Genomic DNA, 27,980 nt, shown 5'->3' with positions numbered 1-27,980 from the left:
CTCACCACCACATGGAGCGGTTGAGGCAAATAGCATCAACGCCTTTAAGGGGAAGCTGGATAAATGCATGAGGAAGAAAGGAATAGAAGGATATGCTGATAGAAGGGTGGAAGGAGGCTCATGTGAAGTATAAACAACGGCATGGGCTGAATGGCCTGTTTCTGTGCTGTAAAATTCAATATAATTCTAGTTCTACACTATGTAGATGACTCTGAACTAGGGATGATGCCTTGCCAGTGGCACCCACATTCCAAGAACAAATTAAGCATCTACCAGAGCAGGCCCTGACCAGAACCAGCTGGTTCATTTTAATCCAGTCATTTGTCAATAGTCTTACCAAGAGTGCCTTCTCATAAGCTCAGCAGCAAACGAAAGGCTCGTAAATTGATCTCGCCGCTCCATAGATTTATACTTGCCCACAAACTTACCATGGCCTTTACTGTGGGAACTTGCTCTAATGTGAACCTGAAGAGTCCAGCGTTAACTCCCGCAAAGCTCGCACACATGCAAGCGACGAGAGGATGGCTCGCTCTCCCCTCGACCAATCGGATTGCAGCATGATTGACAAGCCACAAAGAGTCAGTGCGATCGGCAATGAGTCAAAACTAGGAAGTAAAAGCTACAACAGTAAAATCATTGTAAAAACCGTTAGACAGCGGATTAAAAAACAGAAAGAAAAAGTTTTAAAAATTTAATTTAAAAAAAATGTCCAACAGCTATTAAAATTGCAATGACTGAGACTCCACATATTTTAATTTTCAGTGCCAGAGAGGTGGTTTGGCAGTCATTAAGACTTACCACGCTGTTAAAACTTAGTTTAGACCTGATGGGCCAGAAATTGCTTTCAAAATAACGGTGAGCCTAACAGTGCTCACTGTTTATTAGTGGCAAAATCATAGAGCAAGTTTCGGCGACCACACATTCGCAGTCAAACATGGAAATCCAGAACATGCTCTTCCTGGTTCACTGGTGATCTGACAGCTTTGCCTTAAAAGGGACCTCGCTGACTGCAATCAATGGAATCAATGGACCAGCGCCAATTTGCTCTCCTGCCCAGCTGGACACCAACTAATCTCGCCAGCAAACAGGTATGCTCAAATATATCCAGACTAAATCCCGATCGATCCCAACCCCTGACTCTCGACCCTCCCTTGACAGTGGGAGCTTACCGTGCACAGGTAATGAACCACAAGCCAGAAAAATGGGTCAGGGCTGAGGTGATTACAAAGGGTGAGGTGGAAGTCCCACCTGCCGTAACTCTGCCCCAAAGAGGAGAATTCCCCCCACCCCCCTATCAGTCAAAATGTCATGAGGTGATTTTTCAACACTTTACATCAGTTTCTTAAAATATGTAAATTTGCTTAGCAGCCCTCCAGTATCTGAACTAACGAGCCCTTCTTCGTGTATAAGCCTGGACAATGACAGTCCACCTGAGAGTGCAGATGGACCCTCAGTTTAACGTCTCAGCTGAAAGATGGGGCACCTCCGGCAGTGCAGCACTCCCTCAGTACTGCACTGGAGTGTCGGCCTAGATTTTATGGCCCCGATTTTCAAAGGAAATTGCGGGTGTGTTGGGGGCGGGGGGGCTGGGAAAATCCCAAGCGGGTGAGGAAGCCGGCCCCAACCCGCCGACTTCCGGGTTTCCCACAGACTCGCCCGTGTGTGTGCGCGCACTTCCCGAATGCGGAAGTCCCGCCGTCAATTAAAGGCGGTGGGATGATAGTTAAGAACCAAGTGTACCTCATTGAGGTTCTTAAGGTACTTTATTTCTGACATAGTAGATAGTTGAAACGATTTTAAACTTACCTGGGCAGCTTTCCCACGGCTTCCGATTCATACCTGGTGAATCCACCGATGTCACCTGCACCCCCCGCTCCGATGTATGTTTCTCCCACCCCCCGATCTTTCCCCCACCCCCCGATCTTTCCCCCACCCCCGATCTCCCCCCTCTCTCTCCACCCCAGAATCTCTCTCTCTCCACCTCCCTGATCTCCCCCCTTTCTCTCTCTCCACCCCAGAATCTCGTTCTCTCTCCACCCCCCGATTTCTCCCTCTCTTTCTGTCTACCCCCCCCCCCCCCTCTGCTCTCTGCCCCTCTCTCTATCTCTCTCTCTCCCCGCCCCCATCTCTCGCTTTCCTCCCTCCCTCACTCCCTCCTTCCCACCACCCTCGGTGTTGACACATTGGCTGCCGGGCACAAAACCGAAAACAACGTTAATCACCATCAATTACATCCCGAACCCCTCGGAAAAGATGTTTTTTTAATAAATTCGGATTTGCCACTCGCATCTTCACACCACCCCCACCCCCCCAACCTCTCGCTGCCAACTCGCCACCATTTCAAAATTGAGCCCTATGTCTCTGGAGTTGAACTCAATTGTTAGCTACAGTTGAGCCTCCTCCTCCCCCCACTGGACAACCATACCGTCATACTTATAGCAGCGGTCCCTGAACAGTGAGCGGGAGTATGAACCCTAGTTGATTTTCCTTTTCTAGGCTGGGAACAACATATTCAGTTGTAGCCCACCTTACATCCTGGTTGAAATCAGTGAGCTCGACACAGACCAGGGTTTGAACCTTGTGGGGTAGAATTGCAACTCCAAAAGACCAGTTCCTATCGATCCTCGGGCCTCTTGATTTGGGCCCAGACCAATTTCTACCCCTGTGTCTTTTTGGTTCCGTGCCACAGAAAGCAGAACACTTACCCCAAAGTTCATTTGTTTAAATCCATTAGTTTTACCCCAGGTCACTGCCTGACATGAATAAATGTTTTGTTTTAATTATGATGCAAAGATGTAGCAATGAGGACATAATGCGTATTTGAAATTTTATTTTAAAAATGCCATTTAGGTAAACAAAGAATTTGTTGCTTTTTCTTCAGACAGACAAGGCAAAGAAATGAAATTTTAATTGAATGACTTAATTATACGATAGAGTATTTGATCAGTGGGCAGTCCCTCTTTCACAACTGCATCTATTCATTAGTAGGTGATGTAGTCCTCAGTTTAATGTTCAGTCTGACACTCCACAGGTAAACCCTGCTTCATAACATTTTATAAATTAGTACCCCAGTCTCACACTGCTACAATAAACCTGTCGTCTCTGACATCTGTCAAAACTAACCTCTCAGCTCCATTTGCAGTGTGTTTGGAGGAGAGCTCCTGCCTCGCTGGAAGAGTATTCTAAGCATGTTACACGTACAATATCCACAGGTACTGCTTTATGCATATGACGATTGTCATCTTCTGTGGAATTTTTTTTGCTTCTAAAATCCTAATAGTTGAAACACTGCATCTGTCATGGATGCAAACTTCAAAGGACCAATCTCAATTGCACCGCACTCTCCCTTTCACAGGCCTCATGTCGGTCTGGCCTTTGTTTCAGCTATACGGCCAAATCAAGGCCCTGCGTCACCAGAAAGCCAATAGAAAGTAAGAATACGTTCACTAGAGAGGCAATATATACATTGTGTACCCTGATAACCCAGCTCAAAAATGTGCAAATTAAAAAAAAATAATGCCAGTGTGAGCTCAAAAAAAATGGAAAGAAATGGGAAATTCAGTAGTTGAAACATTTCAATTCATTCTAAATAAATTAACACAAAATAAAGTGATTTCCGTGGAGTTCGAATAACTTTGGTAAAAGTATGTTTGAACGAAATGACTCTCTCATTGATTTGTTCGCTTCCTCTTTGGATGGTGTCATCAGGCGTGTTGTGGTTGGACTGTTGTTGGGGAGGGCAGTTTTTGCCTGGAGAAAGTATCTTGTTCTGGTTGTGCACTCCTGGTTCTCTTCGACCTGCCACTGAGCCACATCTTTCACCCTCAGCACAGAGTTTGTGTGCAGCTACCATCCATTCGGGCAGTCCCTAATACTGAGGTGCGTTGCACAGTTTTTGTTTTAGAAGGCAGTGCTGACCGCATTTCCCCGTCTTCCTGCGAGTCGCACTATTTCCTGAGGGACTTTGTCCAGCTGCTCGTAAGCCAAGCGACCGTCTTCCCCTACGGAAGGTAGAAGTGTGGGTTATGAGAATGTATTTTTGCAATTGGGTCATGACTGTGATGTGCGTGCATTTTCAATACATTAAACATTGTGATGGATCATAGAATCACAGAATTTTACAGCATAGAAGGAGGCCATTTGGCCCATTGCGCCTGTGCCAGCTCTCTGAAAGAGCTGCCCAACTAGTCCCATTCCGTGTTCTTTCCCCATACCTTTTTAAATATTTATTTTTCAAATATTTATCCACTTCCCTTTTATAAGCTGTTACGGATTCTGCTTCCCCCATTGTTTATGATGGGGTATTCCATCTCCTAACAATCCTCTGCGTTTTTTAAAAATCTCCTAACCCCTCTCATTCTCCTGGTGATTATTTTAAATTTATGCCCTGTGGTTACTGATTTACTGACCAGTGGAAATAGTTTTTCTCTATTTACTTTATCAAAGCCCCTTATTATTTTGAACACCTCTATCTGATCTCCTCGTAACCTTTATGTTCTGGTGAAAAGAACTCCACTTTCTCTAGTTTCTCCTCATAATTAAAGCCCCTCATCCCTGGTATCATTTTAGTAAATCGCTTCTTTACATGGTCTCGATATCCTTTGATTATAGGGCACCCAAAAGTGGACATAAGGGGGTGAAAATTCCTTTCGGCCCATTTTCAGGCCTGAAATGGGTGCTATGCATGGAGCGTGCGCCCCGACTAGGAGGCCTGAGGCTGGCCAAAAATTGGGCCTCAGGTCTCATTAATGTTATTTGGGCGAACTGCTGCCGCCTGTCACGCCTCCACAGGCAGTTTGCCCATTTTAAGAAAATCATTGTCTGGCCGCTTGCCTGGCTGGCAGCTGCCCGAAGGTAAGTCCCAAGGGGGAGGTGGGGCAGCAATGGGAGGTGGGGGCCGATTGGGAGTACTGTAGGGTCGGGGGAGGAGGGGGAGTACTCCTGCTCCTCCAAGCTCCATAGCAATGTTTTTTTTAGAAACGTACCTTTTTGTGGCGGTCACTGCTTAGGCCACAGTGGCCACTTACCAACCCTGTGGTGAACAGGCCGGCTCCTGATCCTGCTCCACTCATCACTATCCAACTTTCCAAAAGGGGCCTAAAACATGCAATAGGCCCCTCATTTACTCATGAAACAGGTTTTAGACCCTTTACAGGAGGCCGCCAGGGACCCCTGAAAAACGACTCGATCCATTATCGGTTCGGACGTGTTTCAGGTATACTTTGGGTGTGGGACATTGACCCCTGTTATGCCCATTTTATGCCCGTAATACAGGTGCAATGCAGTCCAATTTCTACTCCAATATTCTAACTGCGACCTAACCAACAATTTGTATAGGTTTAGCATAACTGCTTTTGATTTTCTACCCTTTGTTCCTATTTATAAAACCCTTGATCCCCTCTGCTTTATCAACTTGTTCGACCATTTTTAAAGATTTGTGTATCTGAACCGCTAAGTCTCTCTGCTCCTCTACTCCTTTGAAAGTGGATGTACAAGCATGGCATAGCTGCTTCTACCCAAATTCTGAATTGTGCCCACGGACCTTGGTGTCAATTTACAAACATTTAAATACGCGAATGTCAGCCAAGCAATCTTGGGCTATGTCCGTTCAGTGCTGCTAAACAGAAAAGTTTGCACCAGGTGCTAGTTCTGCTCATATTATTAACACGCCAATTTTTAAAAAATGAACATTGAAAAGACACAAATAAAAAGTCTGCCATGCAGAGCTGGATTCTAGTTGACTGATGACAGTACTCCAGCCCATAATAAGCAGTGCAGTGTTTCAGTGAGCAGAAGTGTTGGGAGGGTATAAAGCCAGGTTTTCCATTACCTCTGCCCATAGTAATTTTCCTCCCAAATAGGGAAAAACTAAAATGGGTCATTGAGTCTGCAGTGAGTCAATCAGCTCACTTATACTGGTCCGCCCCTGGTGACCCTCTAGTAATGTCTCTCAGAAAGGCAATCGAGAAACCTTACAAGGTGGTAAAAATAAGTCAGCACCTGGTGGGAAATTCAGCTGCCCCATTAGCATCGGTGCTGCTTTCCACTACTGCAGGTAGAAAAATAACCCCCACCATCTCCTGGAACCAGACTGAATACTGGTAGTTGGGTCTGTTCAAAGAGCTCCCCTTCAGTGCTGTACAGCGCACATGTTCCAAATGACGTGAGCTATCCCACGGTAAAAAAGCACTTGTTTCTCAACCCAGAGCCTGCTGGTCCCAGTGCCTCAAACTGGGCTCAATTCCAGCCTTCTACTCGATGGGTTGCCTCCCATCAGCAGCGAGAATCCTCCTGCTGGTTAGTCACATTGGTGCCAGTCGTGGAGGAATCTGCAGCTCAGACCTGGCCCCAGTTTGAAATAGGTTGCCTAGAGTGACACCACAAGCCCCGGCCAGAATGGGCAATTCCCCCTTCAATCACGCCTGGAGACCGCACTGCTGTTAAGTGACTGGGATTGATTTTATGCACAGAAATGGTATTATTAACTATCCTCCACCCACTGCATTTTGCTGGAGAAATCACCCTGCCGTAGTTTCGGTTGTGAGTTCGGAGATTCTGTACGGTAATATCACAAGTCCCGCCACATCTCCAACTCATTGGCTGACGCGGTGGTGTCAATATTCCCTCCGATTGAAATAAAGACTACACGAGAGGTGAGGGGCAAGGCGTGGAAACGTGCAAATTACACTTTTTTTTATAAAGTAACCCGTTGGACCCTATCTGCACTCATTTCCATATACCAGCCTCAAGGGTATATGTCTTCCATTTGCGTGCGGGAGACAGGTCAGTGAATGGACGAAACAAGAAAAATGTAAGCATTACTGCTGGCAACCATGAAGTACTGTGACAGACACTTTGGAGCCATGTTACTGATCTACACATCATCATTTTTCAATGTACACATATTAGCATATGCCGACACTAGTCAAATGTACATTTTGCGGCAAAATAGAATCGCTTCAAAAATGTAAAAGCAATCCCACATTTTCCCCTAGGCGCATTCTTAATTTGGTTTTAATTTCACAAAATGAAAAAGAAGTTAAGAAAAATTAATTGGAGGTAGAGTACAGCTCATTCGTTTACTGATAGTTCACTGCAACTCATTTCCCAATGCTCAGTAGAAAAAGGCATCTTTTGCAGTGCCAGCCACATTAACTCAGTTGGATGCAGCTTTTATGCTGCTCTGCGTCTGAGTGGAGGAGGCAATAAAACAGCTGGGCGCTGGGATGCTCTGTGCTGGACCCATGCTGCAATAAAACGTTGGCCATTTTCTGCATTATCTCTGTCTGCCTCGTGTCATTGTGTGAAGATTTGTATTAAAGGGGCAGCACTGACTTAAAAAAAAAGGGCAGGTTTTACAGTTTAGTGTTTCCCGGCGCTGAATTCTGCATGATGAGATCACCAATCGTAATATCAGGCGAGGGAGTTAGTGCACCTGACCCCTGGCCCGCCTGCCTGATTTTCCATCCATTAATTTCAACGGTCGGATGATCAGGTGGGCTGTAAATCCGGTGCACTCACCTCTGTGGCCGATATTCTAGTTGTTGTCCCAATACTAGAAACCTGACAACCAGAGGGCTAGAGTGTAAAATCTGGCCCAAATTATTCGGCAAATGTTGAACATAACATTGAGCAAAGATCCACTGTGTGGCTTGCCCACAAAGATGAGCACTCACCTAGTGAGAGGAGTGATTCTTCTGCGGCTTGCCGTACAACTTCTCTCTCAGATTGGCACAGGCTCACCAGTACGTCAATGCTTTCACAAGCCTTGAGGGTGGAATTAGAATATCTTCAGTTGATCAAATTGAAGGAATTGATCATTCCACAGTAACATAATAATATTCAATAAAAGGTTAAATGATACATCAAAGAACACACATTCAGCGGCTGTGCATTCAGACGCCTAGCTCCCATTCTCTGGAACTTCCTCCTTCGACCCCCTCCTCTCCACCTTCCTCTGCTCCTTTAAGACCCTCCTTAAAATTTCTAAACATGTCTTTGACTAAGCTTTTGGTCACCCCTCCTAATCTCTCCTCCTTTGCCCCGCTGCCTGTTCCTTCCACACACCTCTGTTTTGAAGCACATTTTTCTATGATAAAGGCGCTGCATAAATGTGAGTTGTTGTTGTTATGCCTTCAGAGCTGCGAACAATGGGAGAATCCTAGAGGTGAGAATTTTATGAGCCATGAGTCAGCTGCATATGGTCAGATGTTGCCTTGTGCCAAAGACATAAATATGGTTAAGCCCAGCAACCGGCAACATTGACACGGGCGGTCGGAGATGCCTATCCCCTGCTTTAATCTCAGCCGGGCAGCCAGGGTTAAAATCGCTCCCGTAGAATCATAGAAGTTTACAGCTTACAGAAAGAGGCCATTCAGCCCATCGTGTCTGTGCCGGCTCTTTGCTAGAGCAATCCAAAACTAATTCCACTACCCCATAGCCGTATATTTTCCTCCGTTTCAAATATTTATCCCCTAAAGGATGCATTGGACTCTGCCTCAACCACTCCCTGTGGCAAAGCAATCCATGCTCCAAAAATCCTCTGCATAAAGAAATTTCTCCTAAGATCTCTCTTCACACTCCTTGTAATAATTTTAAATCAATGGAAATCAGCTTTCCCTATTCACTCTATTGAACTCTTTTTTAAAAATCGTTATTAAATCTCCTGTTAGCCTACTCTGCTGCAGTGGAAATAGTCCCATCATCCAAAAGGATGGTGGATAAATATTTGAAAAGGAAGAACATAAAAGGATTCAGGGAATGGGGAGAGTATTAGGAATGGTTAGCTCCAGCACTGGCACACGCATAACGGTCGGAATGTGTCGTAAATCCTGTGATTATTATTATTTTTATTCTATTGCAGATTTGAGGAAAGCTGTACTTACTTTGATGCTTTTCAGTGCTGTGCAAGCTGCCCTCTGGGCCTTTACATTTGGTTGGGTCAGTGCCTTGGTGTAATAAAGCAAAGCCTATGAGAGGAAGAAAAACATTCTTTCAAATGTGCGCTTAATAGTATTTTTCTCGAGGAAGTGCACATGAAATTTTGCATCACATCAAGAAAACAAAACAAATGTCATCTCTTTTTTGGTTGATTTGTGTATTTTATGCAATTATAGAACTTAGCTAAAAGAACCTGAACTTTCAGGTCCTGATTTTTTAGTTTGAAATTTGTAAAAAAAATGAAAAATACTGTTTGTTCTGTCAGTCACGTCAGGACTCATTCCTGTTATGTCCATAGATTCATCTGCTTACTGCCTTATTATCAAGCCTATTATGTGCTCTGTCCCCTGTTGAACCAGGAATTGACCAAATCCTTTAATGTTTTAATGGAGTCTGCATTCACTGCACTAGATGGTGTTCTATTACATAGGTGAACAGCTTTGCAAAGTATTTATTCGATGTCATGTTAAGGTGTCAGCTGTGGCTCAGTCGGTAGCACTCTCGCCTGTGAGTCAGAAGGTTGTGGGTTCAAGTCCCACTCCAGAGAATTGAGCATGTCATCCAGGGCTGACATTCCAACACAGTACCGAGGGAGTGCTGCACTGTTGGAATAATTTTAAATCAATGACCCCGTCTTTTGGATAAGACGTTAAACAGAGGTCCCGTCTGCCCTCTCAAGTGGACGTAAAAGATCCCATGGCGCTATTTCAAAGAAGAGCAGGGAAGTTTTCCCTAGTGTCCTGGTCAATATTTGTCCCTCAACCAATATCACTAAGAAACGGATTACCTGGTCATTTATCTCATTGCTGTTTGTGGGACCTTGCTCTGTGCAAATTGGTGCCGTGTTTCCTACACTCCAAAAGTACTTCATTGGCTGTAAAGAGCTTTGAGACATCCTGAGGTTATAAAGGGCCTTACATAAATGTAACTTCTTTCTTTCTTTCTATGTTTAGTTTGAGGTTTCCTTCATTCATAATACCAGAGTGAAATTTTGTGCAAAGAGAGCGGATGCTCAAGAGTGGGCTGGGCTCTAGCAGCGGATTTGTGATTAAATGCACTGTGTGGTGTAGCACTGAGCTCCACAGTCTAGGAAGGAACAGAGTTGGATCCCTAGTTTGTGCTGAGTTAGCTGATCTCAGCTGTGCAGCAATTGACCTCAGCACTTCTGGAAAAGTCAATCAGGATTCCAGCTACTGACTGCTGTGCAGTGGCCACTGTAGGAAAGGGCACATAAATGGATGACGAAAACCTTGATAATGCTCAGGATTTTGCTCCGGGAAATCCGGGAAACTTCCTGGTGGTCTTGGAGTGTTGTTCAGAGGAAAATGGGTCTGCCCACCTCTTCCTCTCCCAACCCACCCGCCCCCACTGCACCGATGTTGAACATCTGTCCATTGCCCGCCCTGTCGCTTGACTGCTGGTCCGACATTCAGTTCTGAAGGAGCCACAATTTCCTCCAATTAAACATTGAGAAGATCGAAGCCATCTTCTTCAGAGCCCACCAAAAACTCCATACCCTCACCACTGATTCCACCCACTTCCTCGGCCATTATCTCAGGTTGAACCAGATTGTTTAAAACCTCAAGCTAAGTTTTCAACTGCATATCCGCTCCATCAAAAAGACTGCCTACTTCCACCTCCATAACATTGCCTGCCTCTACTCCTGCCTCAGCACATCTTTTGCTGATACCCTCATCCATGCTGTTGTACCTTCAAACTCAAATCTTCCAATGTTCTCATGGCCGGCCGCGCATCCTCCACCCTCCATAAACTTCAGCCCATTCAAAACTCTTTTGCCCATATCTTATCCCACACCATCCTGCTCACCCAACGTTCGTGTGATCACTGACCTACAGTGGCTCCAGGTCCACCAATGCCTCAAATTTTAAAATCTCATCCTTGTGTTTAAATCCCTTTATGGTCTTGCCTCTCCCTATGTCTGTAACCCTTCTCAAAACTCTGGCTTCTTGTGCATTCCCCATTCCCTTCGCTTCACTATTGTCAGTTGTGCCTTCAGCCATCTAGGCCCTATGCTCTGAAATTCCTAATTCCCTCTTTGCCGATCAACTTCCCTTTCCTCCTGCAGGGCCCTCCTTCAAACCCACCTCTTTGACCCCCAATATCTCCTTCTTTGGCTCAGCATCAATTTTTGTCTCATTATGCTTCTGTGAAGCACCCTAGGATGTTTCTCTATATTAAAGCCATTATATTAATACAAGTTGTTGTTGACATCCTGGCCAATATTTATCCCTCAACACACTTCAATAAAACATGATGAAGAAAAACTGGCTTACATCCTTCTACTTTGCTGACGGCCTCTCTGAACGGGATTACCAATTTGTGTCTAAACCAATGCTATAGATTGTGCTATGGATTCATACACAGTGGAAACAGGGTGGAGACTGACCAAACTGATTTAATCTAAAACCCTACAGCTTACAAAGGCAGCAGATTTTCTGGGATAGATACAAGTCTAAGTCACGGAGGTGAAAGAATGACTTGTTTAACTCACTGAACCATCCATTGCTGGCAAAAACTAGTCAGATAAACGTAAGCTACATGTGGAAAAAACTAGAGCAGCTGGGATTGTTCTCCTTAGAGCAGAAAAGGTTAAGGGGCGATTTAATAGAGATGCTCAAAGTTATGAGGGGTTTTCATAGAGGAGATGGGGAGAAACTGTTTCCACTGGCAGAAGGGTCGGTAAGCAGCGGACACAGATTTAAGATAATTGGCAAAAGAACCAGGGAGGAGATGAGGGGAATTTTTTTTGCGCAGCGAGTTGTTATGATCTGGAATGCACTGCCTGAAAGGGTGGTGGAAGCAGATTCAATAGTAACTTTCAAAAGGAAATTGGATAAATACTTGAAAAGGAAAAAATTGCAGGGTTATGGGGAAAGAACAGTGGAGTGGGACTAATTAGATAGCTCTTTCAAATAGCCGGCATAGGCACAATGGGCTGTATGGCCTCCGTCTATGCTGTCTGATTCTATGATTCTATGATATGGGACAAAATAATGAGGTTATTTTTATGCACTCCCAGCTGGGAGCCTCACCACCAAATTAAAATTGATGGACAGAAAATCGTGGACAGTACACTCGCAATATCCTGGCATCCAAACTATTTTGCCAACCTAGATTAAAGAAAATGTCAACTATGAAATTATGAACTTAATGCTAGCTTAAAGTCAATTTGAGTTAGTGGAACTTGCTGTAAATGGGTGAGTGAAATAATACATATTTTTACTGGATACTACCTCTGACTCATACCATTAGCACTACTTTTGCACTCAAGTACCAAGCCTTCACTTGCACACAGATATGGTGCTATGGAATTGTATGCATCCAACATAACTGCATGTAGATAATACATATACTGTTAAACATTATAGTGACTATAAAGTGAACCATACAACACAGAAGTAAAACATCTCTCAATATTATTTTAGAGTTTGTACCTTTTCTCTGAAATTGTTGTTCTTTGAAGCTGTAGCAAGGAAGGAAGTGGAGGCCTGCACTAGGTCACTGTTAGTTTCCAACAGAAGGAAAGCTATTGCCTTTAAAGTCTCCTCTAAAGGTTGAAGGTTCTGGGCTGGTTGCTCTTCCAGCATTTGTAACGTCTTTGCCGGCTGCAAGGACTGAAGCGTCTGCAGCAGTGAGACTAGATTTGAAAACAAGGAGATGATTTTTAATCACCTGGCTTCATTACATTTCAAAGTTTAGATTAAAAAAAACTATATGAAACAAAGAAAGAACTTGCATTTATATAGTGCCTTTCACATCCTCAGACATCCCAAAGTGTTTCACAGCCAATTAAGTACTTTTGAAGTGTAGTCACTGTAGTGATGTAGGAAGCCAATTTGCGCACAGCAAGGTCCCACAAACAGCAATGAGATAAATGACCAGTTAATCTGTTTTAGTGATTTTGGTTGATGGATAAATATTGGCCAGTTCACCGGGGAGAACTCCCCTGCTCTTCTTCGAAATAGTGCCGTGGGATCTTATATGTCCACCTGAGAGGGCAGACAGGGCCTTGGTTTAACATTTCATCTGAAAAACATCACCTCCGATGGTGCAGCACTCCCTCAGTACTGCACTGGGAGTGTCAGCCTGGATTTTGTGCTCAAGTCTGTGGCGTGGGGCTTGAACCTGTGATCTTCTGACTCAGAGGCGAGAGTGTCATCACTGAGCCATCTTCAATTATCATGAAATTATTAATCTTTTCTGATTTTAAAAATGTTATGATGGTATGCTCCTGTCCACCTGGAGTGCATATGGGGAAAATCACATGAAACGTGCCTGTGTGACACTCCTGACAAGCAAGGCTCCATTGCCGGGAATGCGTATTCGTAAAACTTGCAATGTTGACTGCTTGTGCCACAAGTGTGTATACGGAAATATGTGAGCTCTTTTTATTCACACGACTTCTTTCATAATTCAAATCAAGAACATCAGTGGAGTCACTGTGGTTCACTGCTCCCAGCGAGGAATGGTGTTCCCAAGGAGCACAAGTCAGGAAATCGCTGACACACAGCCCATGACTTGCCGTCCATTAGAATTAGTGGGTGGAAAATCACAGGCGGAGCATCCACAGTGCGCATTCTACAAACACCACTCCCCGCTGGGAGCACGGATTGTGGGTTCACCCCTCGGAGTTCAACATAAAACGAGTAAACGCCATTGGTGGAAATGTGAAATAAATCCAGAAAATGCTGGAAACCCCTGGCAGGTCTGTCAGCAACTGAAAGAGAAAGAACGGGGCCATGTTTGACTGTGACCCTTGAACAGAACTGCCAGGGGTCAGGTGGAGAAGCCCCTTGCATAGGAATGTCAAGGACAAATCAAGAGAAGAAGGCTTTGCACTTATGCTTTCAGCCATTTTGCACACAGCTGTGAAATGACTGACTGACTAATTTTTGGTGGTTATTGGTTGAGGGAGGAATGTTGGCCAGGACATGGGGAGAACATTCTGCCCTTCAAATAGTACCGCAAGGAATTTGAATGCCCAACTGAACAGGATCTCAGGTTGTCTCATCACTCCCTCAGCACTGCGATCGAGCATCAACCTAGATTATGTGCTCAAGTCCTGGAGTGGAACTGGAATCCACAACCTTCCGACTTAAGGTGAGAGTCTGAGCCAGGTGGACACCTCTATAGTCTAGGAAGGCGAAGGGGCCTCCGATACACTGCCACTTTTGTATTGATGTATAACTTGAGAGTCACATCACGTAACCTGTGCAAAAGCAGGTATGCTGTGCTCCTTATGTCACTGAGTTTAGTGAGAGATGCACACAATAGTAGCAACAACTTGTGTTTGCTCGTTACGCGTTATACTCCTCAGGTGTTAAACCGAGGCTCCGTTTGCCTGTTCAAGTGGATGTAAACGACTCCATGGCAGTATTGAAAGAAAAGCAGGAGAGTTCTCTTGTTTTCTTGGTCAACACCAACAAAACAGATTAACTGGTCATTCACTTCAAAAGTAATTAAATGGCTATAAAGCACTTTGGGATGTCCTGAGGATGTGAAAGGCACTATATAAATGCGAGTTCTTTCTTTGTTGGCTCAGATTGGGTATTGGCAACAATACACCCAAACAGAGGGATAATGGGTTTGATGGCTTATTAACAGGCTTGAAAATGCTGGAAAGAGATACAGGGGGTAATTTTAACCTAACACTCCCGGTGGGAACGGAAGGGGTTCGGGTCGGATGCCCGTTCTATACCTTGCCTGATTTTACTCTCCATTGGGTAGGGTGTAAAACAAGCATCTGACTTGAACCTGCCCCGTTCCTGGTGGTTGGGTTAGGTTGAAATGACCCCAATAGGGGCAGATTTCATGAATTAATACTCCTGGGGCAGAGCTTCATGCAACAAGAGCACAGGTCGGGAATTCAGGCACGAAGGGTAGCGCATATCACACTACTTTCTGTTTGGCAAAGCTCTGTACCAGGAGTGCTGATTAATAAAATCTACCCCATTATGTGCTGCACATTGTACAGAAAATCATCTCAGATAGGGGTTAGATATGCAAACATTTGAAGGTATCAGAACAATAGAGGGAAGAATCAGACATGCTCCAAAATAGAAGGAACAATAATGGAACAGGAATGGTATTGGGAAAATCCAGCAAAACAAAAATAGCAGAGACAGCAAAGGTCTGAAGTTACTGAAGTCAAAGTTCAGACCACTTAGGCATTGTGTGAAAGAAGCTGACTGCTTCAGTTTCTTGAGTGTGTGCACAATGAAACAAATAGCCAAAGCCATCAGATTGTACCTTCATTTGCCAGCTGTGTCAGGTGATCACCGAGGTCAGATATGTTGTGACTAGTCAGATAGTTATCAAACTGGCAGATAGTAATCACTTCCTGAGGGTCGGGGGCAGAGAACAGTTCCGGTTTATCCAGCATCTGATTCACGAGGGTTCGAAAGACTGGGGGATCAGAAAAATGTGTTAAAATATTAAAATTAAAGACAGGTGTACAGAATGATTGGCTCGAATACAAGTTTCTTTTTTGTGCACTTTAAAAAGCTTTCCCTTTCTCTTAGACTCTAGTGGTGTCCATTTGGACATAAAGTGGTCACAATGAGGGCCAATTTTGGAGCCAACATCCCGCGCTCAAAGTACACCTGAAAGACGCCTGACCAAATATTGGTGGTCACCCAAAATGGGCGTTAGGCCTCTTACATATGTAAATGAGGTGCCCAATGCCTGATTTAGGCCCCTTCTGCTAAATTGGATTCCAATGATATAAGCAGGCTCGAGGCCTGGTCCATTCAGGATTCCTCAGCGGTCTTTGCGGCCTAAGCAGCAACTGCCACCAAAATGTACGTTTTTTAATTTAAAAAGTTGATGTGGAGCCAGAAGGAGCAGGAGTGCTTCCCCCCAACTCAGTACTCACGAGCACCTCCCCTCACCCCCCCCCCCCACACACTCTCCTCCACGTTGCCACTCCATTCCCCTACCAGGACCTAACTTAGGGCCGCTGCCGACGAGGCAAGGGTGCCCGAAATTCAGCTACTTAAAATGGGCGAGCTATCTGTGGAGACACAACAGGCGCTGGCAGCTCACCCAAATCAGGTAAATGAGGCCTTATGTTAGGCCGGCCTCTGGCCTCTCAGTTTGGACGTGCGTTGACGGTGCGTCACTGGTTATGCGCCCGAGAATGGACCATAACCAATTTCTACCACTCCACCTTCTAACAAACATCTTTGTGAAAACATTACTTCTAATTTACTCCTTCTTTCCTTCTAGTGACAACCCCGAGACTAAGTTCTCTTATTACTGATTCGGTATGAGTTACAGTCAGGTTAGTGACATTAATATTATTCTATGATTCCAATATAAAACGGTAGCTTCTTACTGCCGCCTGTAAATCTGCTGCTGAGTCTGTTAATAGCGGTGTAGTAACATTAATTAACTTCCCATTTTACATTGCTGCATCTGGCCAAACTGAGCTGCCTCTGAAACCACTAGCCACTTAGACCCATTCCCTGCCCTTTCTAAAACAAAAAGTTCTAATATTTATCCACTTCCCTTTTAAAAACTATTATAGCTTCTGCTGCCACCATTGTTCCTGGTATATCATCCCATAACCTAACCAGTCTCTACATAAAACAATTTCTCCTAACTTCATCCTTTGTTTTTTGGTGGTGACCTTAAATTTATGTCCTCTAGTTACCAAGTCACCAAATAGTTTTTCCCAATTTACCTCATCCAAACCCCTCACAATTTTGAACACCTCTATCAACCCTCTGTCTGTGGAATTTGCTGCCCCAGGAAGCTGTGGAAGCTACGTCATTAAATAAATTTAAAACAGAAATAGACAGTTTCCTAGAAGTAAAGGGAATTAGGGGTTACGGGGAGCGGGCAGGAAATTGGACATGAATTTAGATTTGAGGTTAGGATCAGATCAGCCATGATCTTATTGAATGGCGGAGCAGGCTCGAGGGGCCGATTGGCCTACTCCTGCTCCTATTTCTTATGTTCTTATGTTCTCTCCGAATCATTCAGTTTAGCTCAGCTGCAAGAGTGCAGGACAGGGGAATTGTAAAGGTGTGCACTCTGTAGGCAGCACTGAGCTTAATAGTGTTCTTCTTTCTAAAACAATGATCAGAATCTCATTATATTCACAATGTGTGCTGATTAATGCTGGGGAGCAGCCTTCCTGCATATCGCCATTCATCACATAGGATCTAAGCCTTGAATTTTGATGGGCTCCTTAATTAAGGGTATCGAGGGATATGGAACAAAGGCGGGAAAATGGAGTTGAGGTGCAGATCGGCCATGATCTAATTGAATGGTAGAACAGGCCCGAGGGGCTGAATGGTCGCCTTCTCTTCCTAACATTCCTATGTAACCTCACCCTTGGAGCAGGTACCCAGCTTGATTTTTCCTTCCCTGTCTCAGGGGCACTGAGGGCAAGTCCCAACCCAACTGCCACCTTGGCTGAGATCAGCACAGACCAGGGATGGAGTCTTGGACCTTCTTGGTCATTGCTGTTTGTGGGAGCTTCCTGTCCGGAAATTGGCCGTTGTGTTTCCTACATTACAACAGTGACTACACTTCAAAAGTATTTTGTTGCCTGTAAAGTGCTTAGGGACTTTGAGGTCGTGAAAGGCGCTATATAAATGCAAGTCTTTCTTTACGTGGCTGAGAGCCACATCATGTGGTGCATTTAGCCACTGAGCCACATGGGGTCACCACTATTTCATTTTTAACCTGTCATTTTGAGATACACAATTTCCAGCTACAAGACGCCAAAATCACTTGGTAATTTTGGCTTCTTCATTTATGTCTGAGGCAGTTCTTTTATAGGTGATGAGAAGTCTACCTGGATTAGCTGATGGCTGCCATACCTGCTTCGCAATGACCTGGACATCTTTCATTCACACTCTCGCCAAAACGGGTACTCATTTGTTTCATCAGCCTGTCCACTGGTGCATAAAACGTATTTCCTGAGCTGGAACTCTCTAACCAGCTGGAGAGCAAAGCCTGATTTTCCTGTAGCCGTGGAACAACTGGAGATAGATAATTAAATAACACAGCTCAGTTTTCGAACTGAAACATAATAAAATATTAACCAAACAAAAGGAAACAAGGCAGAAGGCTTTTGTCTCAGAGTCAACAGTGAACAATTTTATTGCCTTTCATAGAATTTTTCCAATGTAAATTATTTATTTTTTCCCACACAATTATTTTCCCCCAGCTCATAATTTTGATAACTGAAAGGCAAACAGCAAAAGCCCAGTTTGGGAACCACAGAAGTTTACAGCGCAGAATGAGACCTTTCGACCCATTGTGTGTTTGTGCCGGCTTCTTTGCTGGATGTGCATTGCTGCATTTTTAAAGTAAATTGGCGTCCGTATGCATCAGTCATCCTGTTTTACTTCTGAGCATTCTTGAAATGATCAGTTTTTCACACGCTCAGTGTGTTTTTCATGCAGCAAAATCTCCCCTTATTTAAATATCAATGTCGTGTGTCTGTGACATTATCCCCTTATTTACATTTGAGGAGTGTAGAAGAGCATGCCAGGAGCTGCACCAGGCGTACCTAAAAATGAGGTGCCAACCTGGTGAAGCTACAGCTCAGGACAACATGCATGCTAAACAGCGGAAACAACATGCTATAGACAGAGCGAAGCGATTCCACAATCAACGGATCAGATCAAAGCGTTTGCAACCATCTTCAGCCAGAAGTGCAGAGTGGATGATCCATCTCAGCCTCCTCCCGATATCCCCACAATCACAGAAGCCAGTCTTCAGCCAATTCGATTCAGTCCACGTGATATCAAGAAACGGCTGAGTGCACTGGATACAGCAAAGGCTATGGGCCCCGACAACATCCCGGCTGTAGTGCTGAAGATTTGTGCTCCAGAACTAGCTGCTCCTCTAGCCAAACTGTTCCAGTGCAGCTACAACACTGGCATCTACCCGACAATGTGGAAAATTGCCCAGGTATGTCTTGTCCACAAAAAGCAGGACAAATCCAATCCGGCCAATTACCGCCCCATCAGTCTACTCTCAATCATCAGCAAAGTGATGGAAGGTGTCATCGACAGTGCTATCAAGCGGCACTTACTCACCAATAACCTGCTCACCGATGCTCAGTTTGGGTTCCGCCAGGACCACTCGGCTCCAGACCTCATTACAGCCTTGGTCCAAACATGGACAAAAGAGCTGAATTCCAGAGATGAGGTGAGAGTGACTGCCTTTGACATCAAGGCAGCATTTGACCGAGTGTGGCACCAAGGAGCCCTAGTAAAATTGAAGTCAATGGGAATCAGGGGGAACACTCTCCAGTGGCTGGAGTCATACCTAGATGGTAGTGATTGTTGGAGGCCAATCATCTCAGCCCCAGGACATTGCTGCAGGAGTTCCTCAGAGCAGTGTCCTAGGCCCAACCATCTTCAGCTGCTTCATCAATGACCTTCCCTCCATTATAAGGTCAGAAATGGGGATGTTCGCTGATGATTGCACAGTGGTCAGTTCCATTCGCAACCCCTCAAATAATGAAGCGGTCCCTGCCTGCATGCAGCAAGACCTGGACAACATCCGGGCTTGGGCTGATAAGTGGCAAGTAACATTCGCGCCAGACAAGTGACAGGCAATGACCATCTCCAATAAGAGAGTGTCTAACTACCTCCCCTTGACATTCAACGGCATTACCATCGCCGAATACCCCACCAGCAACATCCTGGGGGTCACCATTGACCAGAAACTTAACTGGACCAGCCACATAAATACTGTGGCTACAAGAGCAGGTCAGAAGCTGGGTATTCTGCAGCGAGTGACTCACCTCCTAGATTCCCCAAAGTCTTTCCACCATTTACACGGCACAAGTCAGGAGTGTGATGGAATACTCTCCACTTGCCTGGATGAGTGCAGCTCCAACAACACTCAAGAAGCTCGACACCATCCAGCACAAAGCAGCCCGCTTGATTGGTACCCCATCCACCACCCTAAACATTCACTCCCTTCACCACCGGCGCACAGTGGCTGCAGTGTGTACCATCCACAGGATGCACTGCAGCAACTCGCCAAGGCTTCTTCGACAGCACCTCCCAAACCCACGGCCTCTACCACCTAGAAGGACAAGTCACACACCATCCTGACTTGGAAATATATCACCGTTCCTTCATCGTCACTGAGTCAAAATCCTGGAACTCCCTTCCTAACAGCACTGTGGGAGAACCTTCACCACACGGACTGCAGCGGTTCAAGAAGGCTGCTCACCACCACCTTCTCAAGGGCAATTAGAGACGGGCAATAAATGCTGGCCTTGCCAGCGACGCCCACATACCATGAACTAATAAAAAAATATATTATTGTGGTGGAAAGAAAAACTGAACGGTGGAAATCTAAATTAAAGCCGAAAATGCTTGACATACACATCATTGCTCTTGGCATCTGTAATGAGGAAAGGCGGGTTAACACTTGGGGTAGAGACAGAAGATTTTCCTCTCTGGGCCCCGCTGAGTGCATGACAGGTGCTGCAAATCAGAGGTGTGCTGTGCCTGTGATGGGAGGAGCGCACCCCAATTTCCTGGCTCAAGCCATTTGCACGTCCTTGGTGCACCCCTAGCGGAAGCTCACCCACTGACAGGGCCTTGCGTTGGGATGGGAACAGGAGAGATGTAGCAGGCCTCGAAAGCTGTTTTCCACCATGGTAAGCCTTCCACTTGAAGATGCAAATCTTCTGGCACTGGTATTACTCTCAGAATAAGGCAGGCCATTGGCTGAATTGGAACATGGGCGAGTGATACTTGGCTCCAGCAAGCACAGGATGAATGGAAAAATTGACCATTTTCTAAATTAACCCGGAGAGAGTCATGTATGAAGAGCTTTTGACAAAAACAAAGGTGGGCCTCGGTGCTGATATGGTTTAACCTGCCACTTACCTTCTAATGCAGGGTTAATGCATCCTGGTTTCTCCATGCTGAACTCGGCCAGGTTTTCTAGCACACGGGTCTGCTGGGAAATCTTATCTAGGAGGCTGTCCCGAATGACCGGACATTCTTCAAATGACAAGAGTTGCTGTTAAGTGGAAAAAAAGGATGTTAATATTACATTAAGTACATTAATTAATCTAAACAATACTGAGATTTATTAAGTGCATGTGGCACATTTCTCCAGAAATAGAAGTTCTTCCTTATTAAAGTGACAGTAAATGAGACATATCATGATGCACTAACTGCTTAATAACAAGTACCAGTGCCGTTGCACTGCACAATCTGTACTTCTAAAAACTATACATTTTTTGTTTCCTAAATAATTATGCTTTACCCCTTGGTGGAAAGTTTAGCATCACTGGCTCAGCTTCTATGAGTACTTGGAGATATACCTTAACGCCTTAACCTTGTGGCTTCAGTTATTTTCCACCTGAGTCTTTAATGACTGCCTTGTGTCTTTAGACTCAATTATGATGCCAGAAGTTGTGTGTCCCAGTCATATGTCACCATGGGTTGATGAAGTATTTGGGATACCAGGCATAGCCTGCATTTCTTTGCCATCAATATGTTGTTGCTATACTTAGTGCATTTTCACTCGGGGACACACAAAAAAAAACATGCACAAACATGATCAAGGACTTTAAAGGAAAATCTGCATTGTACAGAAGACAAAACTGATTATGATCTGGGAGCACTGCAGTAAAAAACAATTCCAATCAAAAGCACTATGAATATACCGCTTAATAGATGGAGTTGTTATATTCATCTGGATGCATTACCTGGAAGAGCTGTTCAGAGTGCTGCAAGTGCTTGACGATGGTGAAGTCAAGACTTTCGTTTCCTGTGGTGAGTGGCAGGGGACTTCCAGCAACACTAGTGCCCACGCCTGTATCTTCTGTCAATGCCTCACTGAGGTGGCCTCTGGCATCTGGGTGCTCTGAGCTGTTGTCATTGAAAACAAATCAACTCAATTACACAAATCTTAAAAGATTTCCATTTTAATGACGCTTGATATAATGTAAAACAATCACATTGAACAAAAGTGTGTGTATGTGTATATATATATATATATATATATAAAATCTTTTAAGGATTCGGACTGCACTTTAACTGGGATCTAACTATTCAAAGACAATTCAGAAACGTTGCAGTTTGTTCCATTTGCAAAAATGTTGTAAGGTTCCAGATGGATTTTATTTTGTATCCTGCAGTCCTCCTCCTCCTCCAGCAGCTGCTGCTGTGGCCCCTTCCAAAGCCGTCCCTTGTAATTTCTGTGAATTCTCCTTTCCACTCTCCCATTCCGATCGTGCAGTTATTAAAGAAAAAGCTGTCCTTTTAAGGTCACGGTTTCCTCTAATTTTTGGTGATCTTGGTATAGAATCTCCCTGCATTGCTCCATTTTCCTATCACTAAGACCAACATCAAACTTTAGCTCCAGCTGATCTACGGGATCCTCTACATTTTGCAAACCAATAAACCTTCTGGTCCCTCCTATTGTCCTGAAGATGCGTGCCTTTTAAACTTTCCTCTGTCCTAGGCCATCTCACCTCAGTCTCTCACTCCCAGCCCACATTTCCTTCTCCTTGGAAGGTGGCCCAACCAACAGCTGCCATCCCCCACGTTGACGACTCTGCCTTTAGTTCCCCTTTATCTATTGACTTTGTTGGCCTCACTAGCTCCTCTGACCTCAAATGGAACTTCCACATCTTCATTGCTAAAGCTGCCTCCAAGAAGGTTGGTTTCCTCCTTTGTGCCAAATACTTCTTTTTCCATGAACAACTCTTGACTCTCTATAAAGCTCAATTCTACCCAGGGCTTAAATGCTGCTCCTGTACCTGGGAAAGCTCTCTCATACCTCTTGTTTGTATCCTAACTGCAGCTGTGGTGCACTACCTCTTGATTGCTTCACAGCATTCAACATAGTTGACCACTCCATTTTCTTCCACCATCTCTCTTCCCTTGTCCACCTCTGTGGTACCTTCCTCATTTGCTCACTTTTCTACCAGTCTCAACATAGCCAGCAGATCTCCTCCAATACCTTCAACTTATATACCTGCACAACCCCTCTAGAGTGTCCCAAAATTCCATCCAGGGACTCCTCCTATTCCTCATCTACACACTCCCCTATGGCAACGTCATCCATAAGCATATGGTCAACTTCCACATGCATGTTCTATCTCTCCGTCATCAGTCTGGACTCCATGACCACAACTGTGCTGTCAGGCTGCTTGTCTGACAACAAGTCCTGGATGAGCCACAACTTCCTCCACCTTAATATCAACAAGATCAAAGAAGTCCTGTTCCGCTCCCGCCAAAAACTTCAGAGATTCCTGGTGTCATCCAACATCCTGGATATGCTGTTTGACCCAGAACTGAGTTTCAAATCCCATATGCTATGCATTCCCAAGAACACCTATTTTCAGGTCCATAAGTTCACCTGTCCCTACCCTCGCACCACCCCCACCACCACTGAAACCCTCATCCATGCTTTCATCACTTTCAGAGTCTCCAATGATCTCCTCACTGGCCTCCCATGTCCCAGCCTACTTAAATTCCAACTAGTCCAAAATTCGACCGCCCGGATCCCATCCTTCGCTACGTCCTGCTTCATGGTCACTTCCGTCCTTGCTGATCTCCAATGGTTCCCCCCATCCCCCAATGCGCTGAATTCATAATCTTCATCCTCGTTTACAAATCCATCCACGGTCTCACCTCACTCTACTTCTGCAACCTCCACCAACCCTATATGTCAGCCTTTGCCCTCTATTTTTCCAACTCTGGCCATCTTTGCGTCCAACCTACCAATGTAATTTTCAGAGCCTCCAGCCATCTTGGCTCTACACTTTAGAACTCTCTCTCCCTAAACCAATCCCCTTCCATTACAGCCTCTCTTGTTTTTCTCTATTTTATTATTACTATGGCCAGTGCTGTTCTGAGCTTTTCACGTTCTTTCGAGCTTGAAATGTCCTGCCCTACACTCTCGCCTTCCACCCTTCATCAGTATTGTGTTGAAATCAGTGCAGTCTCCTGTTCTAATTTGGACTTTCCGAGGGCCATGGAACTGTGGCTTTCCTTACCTCCCTCAGTCTTTCCTTCCTCTTGCAAACTTTAGGCTTTTAAAACTCACTACTTCAAATTATCTTTCACTTTAATTTCTCATTAATAAAAAGATCCTGATTGTTATTATAATTACGACAGTGTCTGTCACTGCTGGTGAGTTGGATGGAGACAGGGTCAGCTTGGTAGAGATACACTAGAAACAAGTATTAAAAATAAATACGTATTTTACATTAAAATAGGACTCTCTGAAGCAACAAGAATCCTCCATTTAAAAAAATAAACTGAACACTCCTTTAACATATAATTGTAATTTTTTTTGAATTTTGTTGAGCATGTTAGTTGCTTAAGTGCAAAGGTAGAGAAAATGTATTCTCGTATGACAGTCATTGCACTGGGTTTTTAAGCAGATGATTATAGTCCCAGGGCTTCCCATCAATTGAATATGCTGAATAGAGTAGGGACCGACTTCATCTGTTCCTAGTTTGGGCACTAGGTGGAGCCCTTGTCCCATGTGGTCGGTTTCAGAATGGAGGAGGGAGACCAACCTTCCCATTCTCATCGCACTGCAAGTGTTGATTATGTATTCTAACATACAACATGGAAAGGCCTGGACTTGGGCAGTGAAGGAAGTAAATATGGAGAAAAAAGAAAATATATTCTATAACATTTCATCAGAAATATGTTAAGGGCAGTCATAGTATTATGAATTCAGGGGGATCAAAAATGTAGCTCTTTTTATCAACGCTAAAGCTCACGGAGAGTTGGGCTCCTCTACTAATGGGACCAGTAAAGTGTCTAATGTTGAGCATTCATTAACTACTTGGAGCATATGTTAGAAATGTTCCAACTATTCACAGTATTAATGCTGCTGCAAAAACAGAGTGAAATATTGTAAATCATTCATAAACTAGATTGAAAGCCCAACTGGACAGAAAGGAAACTCACAGAAAAGTGCACTAGTGGCATTTGGCAACAAGCAGTTAAACAGCAATCTAATGAAGTTTGTGTTTATGTACTGAAAGTGCAATTAAGTTGAAAGGAACACAGTAGTACAATCCAAGCAAATCACAGAACAAATATAAAAACACGGGGACAAAAATCACAGGGAATGCTCATTGTGACTAATTAGTAAGATAGAAGTGTCATAGTTTCTCAGAATGAACTCTTCCAAACTCCTGTAGTGTGTTCCAGCCTTTTAATAGAACCCCAGCCATTATTTATTCCTCATAAAATCCAAGTTTTAATTAAACTTTAAAGTTTATAATTTCCTTGCCATTATTGGGGATGTTTTGCAGTTGTCCAGCCTGCTGTACTTCATTGCAAAAATACTACAAGGTCTGGTCACACTTTGCCTGGTCACACACTCCTCAAGGCCTGGTCACACACTCCTCAAGGCCTGGTCACACACTCCTCAAGGCCTGGTCACACACTCAAGGCCTGGTCACACACTCCTCAAGGCCTGGTCACACACTCCTCAAGGCCTGGTCACACACTCTTCAAGGCCTGGTCACACACTCCTCAAGGCCTGGTCACACACTCCTCAAGGCCTGGTCACACACTCCTCAAGGCCTGGTCACACACTCCTCAAGGCCTGGTCACACACTCTTCAAGGCCTGGTCACACACTCCTCAAGGCCTGGTCACACACTCCTCAAGGCCTGGTCACACACTCAAGGCCTGGTCACACACTCCTCAAGGCCTGGTCACACACTCTTCAAGGCCTGGTCACACACTCCTCAAGGCCTGGTCACACACTCCTCAAGGCCTGGTCACACACTCAAGGCCTGGTCACACACTCCTCAAGGCCTGGTCACACACTCCTCAAGGCCTGGTCACACACTCAAGGCCTGGTCACACACTCCTCAAGGCCTGGTCACACACTCCTCAAGGCCTGGTCATGCTTCAAGGTCGAATCTTGCTTCTCCTTCAGTTTAGACTTAATCTCTGTCATTTACAAATTCTTTAACCATGATCTTTGATTCTAAAGTTACATCAGACCTCTCAGGTCCTGTGCTGGCACAGCATTACCTCACTCCCCTTCAAAGATCTTTTAAACTTCATGTCAAATTACTGCTGCTGAAAACATGTTTTAAAAAGCCATTCAGCAAGTCAGTATCTGTGGAATTCCAACTGGCCAATGACAGTAAAACAGTCGGTGTTTACACATTTGACTGCTAAACTAAATTTGTCTTCTGGTAAAAATTCTTTCAATGTGTCACTGTCTTCTGGATGAGAAGTTAAACTGAGGCCCCATCTGCCTGCTTGCGTGGAGATAAAAGATCCCATGGCACTATTTGAAGAAGAGCAGGGAGTTCTTTGTGTATCTTGGCCAACATTCATCCTTCAACCAACACTACCAAAACAGATTAACTGATCTTTCATCTCAGTTGCTTTTGTGAGACCTCGGTCTGTAGAGTGACTGCACTTCCAAAGTGAGTCATTGACTGGAAAGTACTTGGGGACATTCTGGAAGTCGCTACATCAATGCAATTTCTTTCTTCTTTAGCTTATTTCCAACTTTCAATCTTTTCATTCAAATAGAGTTCCTATGGGCAGCTATCAGTTAATCAATTGAACGATTCAGGCCACAAATTGCATGATACCATGTGGGCTTTTGAGACACGGACCAACTAGATCCACTAATTATTCATTCTGTCCCTAGATGAGAACTTAAACCTTATAATTAGAAATGAGGTTGCTCTACCAGCTGGATTAATCAAAAAAGAAGTCATCTAAGGTGGAATTATTTAGAAACTGAATTTAAGAAGCAAATAATAACGAAGAACTTTAATATGTTACAATACATTTTGCAAGGTTGGGTTCAATGTGCAAAGTATCGCTCGATGGGAGTGCAAATCGGAGAGTTGAGCACGGAGCTCATTGCACCTGACTGGGTAATTGGGAGCACGATAAATTAGGCAATGCTAACATCCACACCAGGTGTTGCAATCTGCATTCCTGTTGAGTGAAACTTTAGGCTTCACCTCAAAATCTACCCTATTATATAAATGATTATGCCTAACATAAAATTTGGAATATATAACTGAGTCTCCCTCCATTCAAAGGCCTCTGAGATGCCTGATTTTAAGAATCGGGAAGCCGTTTCCCACCGACTTCCCCACTACTTTTGCTCGGAAAGTTGGCCAGGGCCATGTTAATTAGGCCCAGCCATTAAAATTGGCTGGGCCTTCCACTCGCTAGGCTACTTACCCGCCCAGGAGTTAAAATTGCCCCCTGATCTTTGAGGTTAAGCTGTTCACAATAATCTGCGTCCGGGGTATCAGCGTTAAAAAAAATGACTAAACATTGTGATAAATAAAAATGGATCAAAATAAAGTAACACCTTCCTTATGCTGATTGTGAAGGAGATTAGCATAACTAAGAATACTCATCATCCTGCGATTTTTCTCAGCCAACTTACCCAACATTTTTCTGAGCTTCGACGTCAGAACATTCAGAGTCAGCATCATTGTCACAGTTGTCATCACCACCGTCGTCATCACCACCGTCGTCATCACCACCGTCGTCATCATCAAAGTCTGAAGTGTTTAGGAAATCAAAGCTTTCTAAAGCACTTTCAACGGTGAGACTTACACTGGATGACCTGCTTCTGTTAGCACTTGGTTTGCACTGCAAGCAGAATGAATCGATGAAAATCATGGAACAAAAATGCGAGCAGGATGACTGAGAGAAGTAAAACAGATCACCATATTTTTTTTTTACAAGCATGTAATGAAAATTGAGGCAAGAATGTATTTAATTAACAGGGCTTCAAATTACTATAAATAACCCAGTAAAGGGAAATGCAGGCTAAAGGATTGTACTTGGTGCATGGCAGCATAGGATGCCACAGAGGGGTGGACATAGGTATGTGTTTGCAGCCCTCCAGACAACTGAATTCCTATAATCTCTCCAATGCTATCATGGGGAACCACTGGTAAAGGCTGGGGAAGGCTGATCCCTGATCCATTCTTGCTGCTTCAGAGCAGCACAGACAGAGACTTAGAAGCAGGTCACTTGTGTGCTCTCTCAGCTA

The 27,980-nt window shown here is 44.4% G+C and overlaps 1 protein-coding gene across 4 annotated transcripts in view; it reads right to left on the bottom strand.

Moving 5' to 3' along the window:
- Positions 1–2,813: 2,813 nt before the first annotated feature.
- ripor2 (RHO family interacting cell polarization regulator 2) overlaps positions 2,814–27,980 on the bottom strand; it is an 85,107-nt gene continuing 59,940 nt past the window's right edge. For all 4 annotated transcript variants that reach the window (XM_068001685.1, XM_068001686.1, XM_068001687.1 and 1 more), the window contains 9 exons: positions 27,366–27,574; positions 21,665–21,827; positions 20,835–20,970; positions 17,793–17,954; positions 15,211–15,366; positions 12,396–12,598; positions 8,886–8,969; positions 7,677–7,767; positions 2,814–4,001 (listed from right to left, as the gene is read on the bottom strand). In XM_068001685.1, the coding sequence (XP_067857786.1) occupies positions 3,901–4,001; positions 7,677–7,767; positions 8,886–8,969; positions 12,396–12,598; positions 15,211–15,366; positions 17,793–17,954; positions 20,835–20,970; positions 21,665–21,827; positions 27,366–27,574 (1,305 nt within the window). In that variant the 3' untranslated portion in view covers positions 2,814–3,900. The remainder of the gene's footprint in view (positions 4,002–7,676; positions 7,768–8,885; positions 8,970–12,395; positions 12,599–15,210; positions 15,367–17,792; positions 17,955–20,834; positions 20,971–21,664; positions 21,828–27,365; positions 27,575–27,980) is intronic.

This window comes from Heptranchias perlo, chromosome 2, assembly GCF_035084215.1.
Source record: "Heptranchias perlo isolate sHepPer1 chromosome 2, sHepPer1.hap1, whole genome shotgun sequence".
Taxonomy (NCBI): domain Eukaryota; kingdom Metazoa; phylum Chordata; class Chondrichthyes; order Hexanchiformes; family Hexanchidae; genus Heptranchias; species Heptranchias perlo.
The sequence above is the reverse complement of the archived record's forward strand: the minus strand, read 5'-3'. Positions and strand labels throughout refer to the sequence as shown.